Source organism: Nicotiana tabacum, chromosome 23 (genome assembly GCF_000715075.1).
Source record: "Nicotiana tabacum cultivar K326 chromosome 23, ASM71507v2, whole genome shotgun sequence".
NCBI lineage: Eukaryota > Viridiplantae > Streptophyta > Magnoliopsida > Solanales > Solanaceae > Nicotiana > Nicotiana tabacum.
In genome coordinates this window covers 94,884,118-94,896,144 of record NC_134102.1, presented here as the reverse complement: position 1 = coordinate 94,896,144, position 12,027 = coordinate 94,884,118, and the positions used below count along the sequence as shown (strand labels likewise).

Genomic DNA, 12,027 nt, shown 5'->3' with positions numbered 1-12,027 from the left:
TTATACGTAAAACAGAAAGAGACACAGGAGGCGTAAGGCTGCATACTTACTAATCTTTAGTGACTCCACTTGTGAGATTATACTGATTGTTGTTGTTGCATTTGGGTTTTCTATTTCCTAAAATCAATTGGAACTTACTAGCTACACAAGTAATAGAAACAATATATGCATTGGCCTAGAATACTACTATATATTTGACAAAATAAATACTGGTAAGATGTCAATGGGGATAGAGTCAAATGATATGACAGCATCTAAAGTGTATTATCGTTCGGATTATGTTTTGTTTTTTCCTTCCATTTGGATTATGTTTAACTATTCTAAAAGGGAATTTCACCCCATTATGCCTCTTTCAAAGTTCTAAAGTCTAGATTGTCTAAATTATGTTTCCATTCAGGAATTTCACCCATTGTGGTAGTCGTTGCTCAAGTTAGATTTGCAGCCTTTATGCCCAATTTTCCTAAAATCATCTTCTTCAGACAAGATTTAAACAATTTACAGAAGTGTAAAAGCATTCTTAAAACAACATTATAGTAAATTCTCAAAATCTTATGATCTGTGTCTGCGGTAAATATGATGTCCATGGGAATTAATGCAAAGTTGAATGTCGTTTACGCATCACATATCTAACCAAGGGCTTTCTCTTCATCAAAACTTTTCTGCTGTGGATAAGAGATTGTGTCAATAGAATACATAGTACTGGCTAGAGAGTCTATCGCTAAGCCACCATTACTATAGAAAACAAAAAACAAAAGAACATTGGGAGTTCCAAAATTTTACTACTAGATATTATACAAGCTTTGGATAATTGGAATCATCTTTGTGATTCCTTTTGGAGAAGCTGCTAATAAACTGAATATCTGATCAAATAAATCATACAATAGCATCCCTTGAAACCCCTGATCAATCAAAACATTAACTATTTGCAAAGCTAGCATTGACTATACACATTTGCAAGATTGCCAGCACCTAACTTCTTGTGCATCCAATCAATGATATCCTGAGCAATTTCTTCACGTTCGGGCTCAAACAGAAGGTCATGCAAGAACCCATCATAAAGTTTAATGTGCTTGAATTCAGAAGCGGCCTCATTGTACAGATCTTGAGAAGCCAACGGATCAGTGACTCTATCAGCAGTTCCATGGAGGACTAAGAATGGGACAGTGACAGACTTGAAATTCCGCATCAAGTAAGACGAGATGCGCAGAATCTCATGGCCTGTCCTAACCCTCAAGGGTCCAGTATACACTAGAGGATCAGAATACTTGGCCACCAGTGCTGCAGGATCCCTTGAAACAGGAATCCCCCTTTTGTGAGAACCTTTGAACTGGTACCTAGGTGCAACCAATGAAAAAATTGGTGCCACAGCCTGCATTTTGATGACATACATAAAATTAAAGAGCGCATGCAAAGAAGACATTGCTGACTAGAAAGTCATCTAAAGCAGACAAACATAACCATGTAATTTCATCAAAAAGTAGGTTCCTTACAGTAACAATAGGATTTGCAGGTTTCACACGCAATGCTGGTGAAGTCAATATGATGCCCTCCAGCATGTTTTCAATATGAGGATAAGAAGCTGCCTATGAAAGGGAACAGATTATCAGTAGAATAATTAATGAATACTAAAGGCTTCAGAATTGTTGAAGTTACTTCACTTCAAAACCCTTACCTTTAATACCACCGCTCCTCCCGTTGAATGACCAAAGAAGAAGCACGGTACACCAGGATTCTCCAACTTGATCTTCTCCAAGAAAGCACCCTGTATAAATGAGAGAAGAAGTTGGGTAATCTGGTGAGCCCTATGGAAGAGACTAAGACAACAATGAGCGAATGATGCATGTAAATGGAGATCACATCTTCAGCTTGCTAATTAGGAATTGATATCCAGTTCAAGAAAAAGATGTGGAACTGAATCCTCAAGGCATACAGTTTCAGATATATAGCAGGAACCAACTTACTGTGTCTGCTACAACATGGTCCAAAGATGGCACATATCCATGTAATCCATCACTCCCTCCATGACCTGTCAAATGGAGCAATTATGTCATTTGCATAGAACTATTAAGCATCCACTTCAAATAATAGACCAACCTACCGTAGCAATCAGTTAAAGAAGTTTCATGTCCATGAACCCGGAAAATATGGCAGCACCTACTTAATGCACGTAACTAAAATCAAGGAATTTTTGGAAGGGAACATTTTATTTTTTTTGCGAGGTATCTGTGAGAAAACAGTATAATCCTGATAAAAGACTAGCCAGCAAAAAAGCATCAGTGGAAGAAAAACCACCAAGGAACTTCAACCCCCCCCCCAAAAAAAAAAAAAAAAAAAAAAGGGACCACCTAGGAAGAGATACAATGAGAATGATAATGGATGAAGTTATACATGCACTTCATTAAGAACAAACACAGGAAGAGAAGTTAGAGACATGAGGAGAGACATATTTTTCATTCAGTTATATACACAGCACGACTGACGTATCTTTACACTATCATAGATATTACATTAATGCCCTCAGAAGATTTAAGTAAACAAGTATGGTGAGGAGAACTGATTTGCAGGAAGATGATAGCCAACAATGGAATCCCACCTTATGATCATGGAAGGTTTGATGACCAGACCATAAAGCAAAGCAGGGCCAGACAGGGAACGTGTCCCAGCTTTTACAAGCGGGTTGTGGAACTTGACTGGGAAGAGATACAGTGAGAATGATAATAGATAAAGTTAAACGTGCACTTCATTAAGAACCATAAGTGACCCATTTCTCAACCATCCTAACTACAAGGCAAGTCATTCTTAGCACCCTAAGTATGACCATTACCCTTTCACATGATTCTGATGAAATACCAATATGTAAGATGATAAAGAGGTTACTACAGATAAGTGTTAAAGGCAGTATCAGCTGATTGACCTCTAACCAATTTAAACAGGTCTTCAGAAAAAGGGCAGGATAAAAGTACCTATCCAGTCCATCGCATACACCCCGAAGTTGCATGAGTTCAGTTGTCTAGCAAAATGAGCATATCGTCCACTGAAAATGAAATATAAAAAGAATATTATTATCCAGCAAGCACCAAACTATAGATAAGCATTGTACTTTATTCAGTACTGAAGCAAGAAGGCTTAAACAACTCGCATTAGCCAAGACACCTATTCTTCTAACAGCAGCTATCCCTCCCCACCCCCAAAGATTAAAAAAGGCTACCAAACAATTTACCTGTGCTCATTCAGTCCGTGGATGACGATAATTATGCCCCTGAAACAAAAAACTAACCAATAAGAAACAATTTAAGGAAAACACTGAAAATGTCACAAAAGAGATAGCTGACTTGTAGCAGATTGGAAAAGACAAATATCAAAATTTGCAGCACCATTGCTCCTTAGATCAATCAAAGAGAGTGAATTTAGACAGAAACACTGAAAAAGGCCATCTTTAGTTTCTCTGTTAATGTAATCAAATAAGAATATGTCAAATGTGGTGAAGCCAAGATAGAAATGAAAAATAGTTCCATTAGGTTTTATACATGATATATTTAACTGCATTCTGTACTAAAATTAAATGAAACTCTTCTAACGACTCTGATGAACTAATCAGGGGGGGTTGTCATTATGCAACCATGCGTTTGTGTTTTCCATTCTTTTAAGCTGAAATAGTCATATCTCAACTACGCCATCCCCACCAAAAGCACTACCAAGGAAAAATTCTTTGCCTCGTTAGACAGTTGGTACAAAAATCTCAGTCTTAGTAAATAAAACACACATAACGTAAACATTTTGCATTTTCATTCATTTAATTTGTTCAATTTGGCTTTTCCTCCCATACATTAACTCCCCACATCAACAAACATAGTCAACTGCAATTGCATAATTGATACAGATTATCTAGGACTTAAATAAAAATTATTTAGCTGTATGAATCCTTAATTTCGTTCCTCTGATCACAACTAATTTAGGCGATTTGTCATTATTTTACTTTCTATTTTGAAGATTTTACTAAATAAAGCACGAAAATTTGCAAACAGAGAGGAAACTTGAACATACTTCAATTCACCGGAAACCGGAAACCACGATCGGCAAAACAAAGCATTCCGACGGACGCTAAAGAACAAAGACGTGTTCCACCGGCACCGGCAACCGTCATCGCCGGTCTCATTCTCAACCACCATCTCTAACGCCTCAGCAAGCGCCCTCCTTCTCTGCGTATCCTCTTCATCTCTCCGCAGAGCAAATTTCCTCCTCTTCCCTGACGCCGTTGACGTGGCCGCCGAAGACGGCGAAGGCGGAGGAGACGACGGCGACGTGGAAAACCGGCGTCGAGATAACAGAATTACCCAGAGGAAAATGGACTGTAAGAAGATTGTTAATCGCCGCAAAGTTTCGTATGAGAAAACCGACCGCCGGAGATTTTTGAATAACGGAATTATCCGGCCACTTGCGCCGGAGGTTAACTCCTCCACCGGTAATGATGATTCCATCAATAAAACGCGATATATTGCACGAGATACAAATAGAAACAATATTCGGAGATATAGAGGAATTGAAAAATGAAAAAATGGGGAGAACAAGAAATTTACAGAGAAAGTTTTGGTGGGGTATTTATAGAGAAAATGTGAAGGGGTTTTTGGACCAAAAAAGGAAACAAAAATTTATTTACAGAGAAAGGAGGAGGAATGAGGATGATGACTTTTTGGTTTTTGCTGATAAGGTAAACGTTGACAGGAAGATACACACGGTTTGATTCTCTGTGGAGACGGTGCAGGGTTATATACCTAAACGTTGACGTGGATGACTTTTATTGGTTGTTGGGCAAGAAGGTCAAAATAGGAAGGTGAAAAGAGGTTACACATTTGTCGCAGATTTGGAGGAAAAAGGATCGGATTTGGACAGCGTATTGTCAACGAAGAAAAAAGAAAGAAAAACAAAAAGAACTATTAACACGCTAAAAATTTATCAACACGGTTACACTAATTATAACATGACTTAATAATTACTGAATTATTCGTATATATACATATATTTTTAAATTTTTTTCTCCTTTTGTATATGTTTGATGCATTGTATTAAAAATAGAATATATGGTTTGTAACATAAAGTAAATTATTCTATCATAATTTTTGAAGTAAATAATAGGTAGAAAGATGAAATTGATGATATTTGGTCTTTTAAACGTTTTATTTCTGTAAAGTTAATCTTCAAATAAGATATTTTTCAAATTTATATAACTGAATGGCCCATGCCCATTACTGATATTAATCTATATCTATTCTATATTATTACTCTATTAAAAGCATTAACGCTCTTAGCGAAATGTTGTTCGCCTTTTTTGTCATCTAAAAATAAATTTCACGTTGAACATAATTGTAATTTAAGTTACTTTCCTAATCATCTAAAAATTTGGTTATTAAATATTTTTTTATTGAACTAAGTAAGAAGTCCTAATTTTTAGCCTTTGGCTATCATAACATACTTATTAATTAATTAATAAGAAAACGTGAGTTTTTTACACCAAATAGAATACTATTTAATAATGTTTTAGGTGAGTTCTTTAATAATATTTACCTACAATAAAGGAATAAAACTTAAAACAATTGTTTTTTCTTTTCATTTCAAACTTGATCTTTATCACCAATATATGTATATATATTTTGAAATTCCTCAATTTTATGTTAAATATTATTAAAAACATTTCATTTAATAGTTATTTAATTTTTAAAAAAATATACAAGATTAGCACTAATAATATTATTCAATATTATACTTGTAACTTTCAAAAATTTTAATGCACTATTATAATTATGAGCAATATTGAGCAAAAATCAATAAAAGTCACAAAATTAACAAGATATACATTTAACAAAATATGAGTGGGTTTATTAGCTAGCTTTCAATTGTAGATTCTCTTACTAGCTTGCTTTATTTCTTATTTTTTAATGCCTTTTTTTTGTTTATTATTGCACTTTGATTTTAATTTCTGTTTATTTAAAGTTCGTAGATTATTGGCTATTTGCTTATACGTTGTAAGTTGTATCCTTCAAGATTATTTAGATTACTAGGTTCTTGCCCGTAAAACTGAAATTCTGAAATTTTAAACTTGGAATAAATTTTAAGTTGAACTATTGATGTTGAGGACTTCTAAGATAGTTTCTTTAATTATTCAGTTAGTTATACACAACCAATATTCATGATCTTCTTTAGGAAATTACACTTTTATTTTATAACTTTATATTATTTTTTAAATAAATTTATATTCATTGAGACAGGATTCAAGTGCATCGCGTGTACCGTCTAGTTAAGTATTAAATGTGTAAAAATTTGTAACGTATATAAGATTATAAGAAAGGATAAGTTACGAACATGAAAGGTAAACATGCATTACTCCGGAAATATTTTTTCTTAAGGTTTGTAACTTATGTTCATTTACTGCTCCCATCTTTTTAATTGTATTTATATGTCTTTATTTAATTTTTTGAAAGGGGTGAAAAGAATAATGAATAAGAAAATAGACATAGTAGTATTTTGGAAAGTTCTATGCAGGGAACAGGAGATATGTTTCAGATTTTCACGTATATATACAATGAATATGATTCTTAAACAAGAAATAAAAATTCAATTTTGTGTTATTCCCTAAGAACTTGCGGAGTAAACAAGACTCAAAGAGTATTGCCATCCATGTGAAACACTTCCTTTTCTCATACTACATTACTTTCTTGTCTTTTTTTCTTTTCTTTTTCTTTTCTTAGAAAACATAACAATCCAATGAACTTGTAGTTTCTTTTATATGCTAGAATTAAGAAAGAAAAACTAATCTATATCTATATCTATATATTATATTAAAAGGGGTAGTGAAGCATAAGATTAAGTCAAGTGTCATATTGAGGAAAAAGCCGCTGACATTTTTAAAACAAAATTTAAATGGATTTTATGACAAAATCTAAGATAGATCAACAACATTAGGACAAAATCTAATCTAAATTGTTTAAGAAATGTTTCTATAATAATTTTTTATTTAAGGAATACTCCTTTTAATTTTGGTCCAAGTGATAAAAGAAAGGAGTGAATTTCACTGATTTTCCTTTGTGATACATTTCAACTCAAGGCTTAGTTTATGTGATATTATCCCTTTAATTTAATAAGAATCCCCTCTCTCTACTTTTCTCTGCAATATTCTTCTTCTCCTTTTATTGTTTCATAACAATTCTAAAATTTTATATTATTAAGAGAATGATAATTTACAATGTGATTAATTAAAGTGACATATTAAACGTAAGCAAAATTAGGACAAAGCTAATAAAAGTTGCAATGATTTTTTTTTGAATTAACAATATATATGTAGTGAAGTATGAGGTTAAGCCAAGTGGCATATTGAGAAATGCGACTCGGCACTTTTAAGACAAGTTTTAAATTAAGCCAAGTGACATATTTTATGAGTGATTAGAAGTGAAAGTTTGAATGAATACAATTTGAAGCTGTTTTTGAATTTTTATGAGTGATTTGAAGTGAACGTTTTGAAAAATAGCTTTTTTGGAGTTTTTAAAAATTTTCGAAATTCATTTTCAGGTGAAATTTGAAATTTTCATGGCCGAACAGTGTTTCCGAAAAAAGTGAAAATTTTATATTGCCAAACGGGCCCTTAGTATTCTTTAATATTGACCGTAGAACGAAATGGAAGTAATAAAATCAAGAAATTATGTTGTTACAGATTTAAAAAGAAAAAGAAAATATGTTATCCACTACGACATTTGAGAAATGATTTCATGTTCTCTTCTTAATTAAGATCTAATAATTATCTATAAATTTTATATGAAAGTTTAAATACTAAGGTTATTTGCACATAAGCTAAATAATCTAAATCATAATTTGACATGATTGATGCCCGCGCATCGCGCGAATACTAATACTAGTTAACTTTAATGATAGCAACCATTATTTTTGGGTCTTTTGTGTTACCTATTGCAAGAAATATTGCCCTTCCTCCGGCTTATCAACAGTGGTATCACAAGCATTCTTTGTATCATTTTATTAGTTTCGTTTTATTAATAAATGGTGTAAAATATATTTATATAATCAGATTATTTTAAAGTAATTAAAATAAATATGTATAAATTAATTAGTGACCTTATAAAATAATACTCTATGTGTTTTACTTTATGTGATACATTACCATTTGAAGAGTGTTTTTTTTTAAAAAAAAATTATGTTTCTTTCAATTTTTTTAATTTTTTTTAATTGTTAACTGCCATAACTTATAGTACTTTTTATGCAGTTTCCAAACATGTAGATTTTTGTAACGATCCGACTTGTCGTTTTAAGAATTTACGTTCCATTCGGTGGCTTAAGGTCTCGAGCAGCTTTGAAATGTGTATTATGACTTGCGAGGGTGGTCAAGTTTGGTTTTCGGATGATTCAGGATTTAATTGAAAGAACAATTCTTGTTTTGGAAGCTTAAGTTGAAATAATTGATTGAATAGTGAATTATGTGTAAACGACCCCGAAATGGAGTTTTGATGATTCCTATAGCTCTGTATGATGATTTTGGACTTAGGAGCATGTCCGAAATTTTTTTTGGAAGTCCGTAGTGAAATTTTGCTTGAAATGACAAAAATTGAATTTTTGGGAAGTTTGACCGGGGAGTTGACTTTTTGATATCGGAGTCAGAATCCAGTTCTGAAATTTTTTATAGATCCGTTATGTCATTTATAACTTGTGTGCAAAATTTGAGGTCAATCGGAATTGATTTGATAGGTTTCGGCATCGAATGTAGAAGTTAGAAATTCTTAAGTTCCTTAAGCTTGAATTGGGGTATGATTCACGGTCTTAACATTGTTTTATGTGATTTGAGATTTCAACTAAGTTTGTATGATATTTTAGAACTTGTTGGTGTATTGGGTTGAGGTCTCGAGGGCCCCGGGTGAGTTTCGGAGTGGTTTCGGATCATTTTTAACTGTTGGTTTTTTTGACAGCAATGTGCGAAACTTTTGATGCGCAGAGCTGATTTTGAAAACTTATATCTCAAAATTTTTAAAGAATCTGGAAATTATTAAAACATGAAAGTTGTAGCTCTTTGATTCTAGTTTCCACAATGATAAACTATTCATCATTCGGACATTTGTACAAAAAGGTTATGATCGATTGACTGAAGCTGGTACTGCAGTTTTTGGCTACAACAGTGTGCATCGCCAGAAATTTCTGCTGCACAGGGCTGACTTTGAGAGCTTATATCTCGCAATCTATAAGGAGTTGGGAGATGAGCAAAACATGAAAGTTGTATTCCTTTGTATCTAGTTTGCAGAAATTTAAACTGTTTGGCAGTTGGAGTTGAGTACAAGAAGTTATGGTTGATAAATTATATGCTATTGGGGAAGAGTTTTGGAAGAGTTTGATGTTTTCAGCATAAGCATGTAATGATCCAAAAGTTTATTTTTAGTTCTAGAAATCGAAATTCGATTTCGAGACTTTTGAGATTTTGATAATGAATTATAGGAGTGATCTGAAAAGTTTGATCTAATTTCATCAAGTCGCGATTGGATTTTTAGCGCGAAACATGAGTTAATTGTTTAACGAGCGAAATTAGTATCGCATTGAGCAAATGAGCTCCAAATTGAGTTTTGATTGAACGACTAGGTTCGTATTATTATTTATGACTCATAGGAACAAGAATCGTTGAATTCCGAGTTCGTATGATGGAGTTAGAGCCTTTTTAGTGAAAACAATAACTGCTGGTGCAAATAAGTTCTGGTGTGGACTTTTAGTGACGAAAAATGGACTTTTAGTGACAGAAAATGGACTTTTAGTGACGGATGGGCAGAAACTTAAGGACCAAAAATGGTCATTTCCTTCATTTTATTTTTGGATTTTTGGAGCACGGTTCTTGGGCAATTTTGAGAATTTCTTTACTACTTCGACTTGAGTAAGTGTCCTATATCCAAGAGTGATTATATTTCATAAATCCATGGTTATATTCATCATTTATTTCGGATTTAAATGGAAGAAATCAAGATTTTTGCAAAACTTTTCAAGAATGAAAATTTTAGATTTGGAGGTCGAGTTTTATCGGAATTTGATAAAATTGGTATGGGTAGAATCATAATTGAATGGGTTGTCGGATTTTGTAAGTTTCATCGGATTCCAAGATGTGGGCCCCACGGGCGATATTTGAGTTAAATTTTGGATTTTGTTGGAAAATTAGTATTTTCATATGAAATTAATTCCTATAATTAGTATTAACTGAATTGAATTAATTTGGATAGATTTGAGTTGTCCGAAGGTCAATTCAAGCAAGAAGGCAATTTTGGAATATCGGCATAACTTCAGAAAGGTAAGTATCTTGCCTAACCTTGAGTAGGGGGAATTACCCCTTAGGCATTGAGTCTTATGTGGAAATTATGTGATTGAAAGCCGTGTACGCAAGGTGACGAGTACGTACTTGGTTTATATGTGAAAATTATATCGGTTAAAATTCGTAGACACCCTTATGTATTAAATTGGAAAATTATTGGAACTTAGTAAATTCTTGAATTGTCATGCCTCGTTCCTTGTTTGTCGAAATTATATTTTATATGATAATTTGGTGTTATTGTCACTTGGATTTTTATGTGAATTCCATGTGCTTGTTAATTTGATATTTTTCTTGGAATTAAATTCATTATTGAATCCTTATCTTCAAAAAAAATTATTAAATAAGTTTAAAATGAGGCATTAATTTATATTTATTAAAATCTGGATTAAAGAAGTCATTGTCCTATGCTGAGTTACTTTTTCATCTCTGTTGTTGTATTGAGATTTTATATACGTTGTGTGGAGCCTTGAGCTATTTTTGAGAAATTTATTGATTTTACTATATCATTGGAATTGGTGTTGGCTATTGGACAAATTGTGATATGAATTGATTGTGTTGTGTTGTCGTGATAATATTCCGTATAAATTATTGTGTGATTTGAGTTATTATTATGAGGATATAAGGGTGGCATTTCACTGTTGATATTATGTGGGTATAAGGGTGGCATTTTACTGTGGTTATGTGTGTTGGGATATTGTCTGGGTAGAGTGATAAAGGTGGCTATTATATGGAGCGATAAGGGTGGCAATAGGAGCGATAAGGGTGGCTATTGATATTATCAAGGCGGAGGGATAAGGGAGTCTATTATAGGAGTGATAAGGGTGGCTATAGGAGAGATAAATGTGGCTATTGTCAGGGATGATATGTGATAATGTGGAGTTATTATGTTGGTAAGTTTTATGTGATGATGTCGGGTTATTGCATTGGTAATTTTCATGTAATGTTGTGATTTTTCTTGTATTTATTTTTATATCTTGTGCAACGTGTATTGTTATTTCGGTAAACTTGATAATAGTCTGATCTATGTTGAAATTGAGAGCCTGTGGCTATTGCCAGGCGGATTATGTTATATGGGATCGGGTTGCACGCCGCAACAAGTATGATTAATATTATATGAGATCGGGTTGCATGACGCAACAAATATGAAATGTGAGCATGAGGTTCCGGGGAAAATATTATGATGATATTGGTACATGAGTTGTCTGTGCGGTTGTGATAGAGATATTGGCACGAGGTGCCGTGAAAATATGAAAGTGAGTTGAGACCCGTATTTTATAATTATGAGATGAGGTGTAACAAGATGACTTTTATTTGAAAGGATTATATTCCAAATATTATTTGAAATAATTATATTCGAAAGACATTTATTTGAAAGAATTATATTTGAAGGATATTATTTGAAAGAATTATATTCGAAAGATATTTATTTGAAAGAATTATATTTGAAGGATATTTAATTGAAAGAAGTATGTTCGAAATATATTTATTGGAAAGGATTATATTCTAGAGATTTCTATTGAAAAACTTATAGATGAAAGATGTATATTTTGAAGGACTTGATTATTGGTTGTACTTGTGTTCATTGCCTGTTTGAACAATATTTATGGAGTTCTTGCTGCCTTGCTGTTTACATCACTAGTTGATTATTGTTGCTATCACTGCTATTTATTTTTTTATTATTTTTGTAT

At 32.9% G+C, this 12,027-nt stretch overlaps 1 protein-coding gene across 1 annotated transcript; it reads right to left on the bottom strand.

The window, feature by feature from the left end:
- Window positions 1-625: 625 nt before the first annotated feature.
- On the bottom strand, window positions 626-4,681 carry LOC107778055 (uncharacterized). Its single transcript, XM_016598233.2, has 7 exons — window positions 4,045-4,681; window positions 3,221-3,259; window positions 2,964-3,034; window positions 1,962-2,026; window positions 1,673-1,762; window positions 1,491-1,583; window positions 626-1,369 (listed from the first exon to the last, which is right to left on the bottom strand). Exons 1-7 carry the CDS (start codon window positions 4,476-4,478, stop codon window positions 932-934), a joined length of 1,230 nt encoding a protein of 409 aa, XP_016453719.1. The 5' UTR covers window positions 4,479-4,681; the 3' UTR covers window positions 626-931.
- Between the last annotated feature and the right edge of the window lie 7,346 nt (window positions 4,682-12,027).

Bases quoted from the DNA above. Each gene is read 5' to 3' on its own strand.
- LOC107778055 (XM_016598233.2), bottom strand. From the start codon at position 4,478: ATGGAATCATCATTACCGGTGGAGGAGTTAACCTCCGGCGCAAGTGGC. The intron at 2,027-2,963 runs GTACTTTTATCC...TCCATTTGACAG, and splicing joins GTATGCGATGGACTGGATAG to GTCATGGAGGGAGTGATGGA. The intron at 1,370-1,490 runs GTAAGGAACCTA...ATCAAAATGCAG, and splicing joins CTGCAAATCCTATTGTTACT to GCTGTGGCACCAATTTTTTC.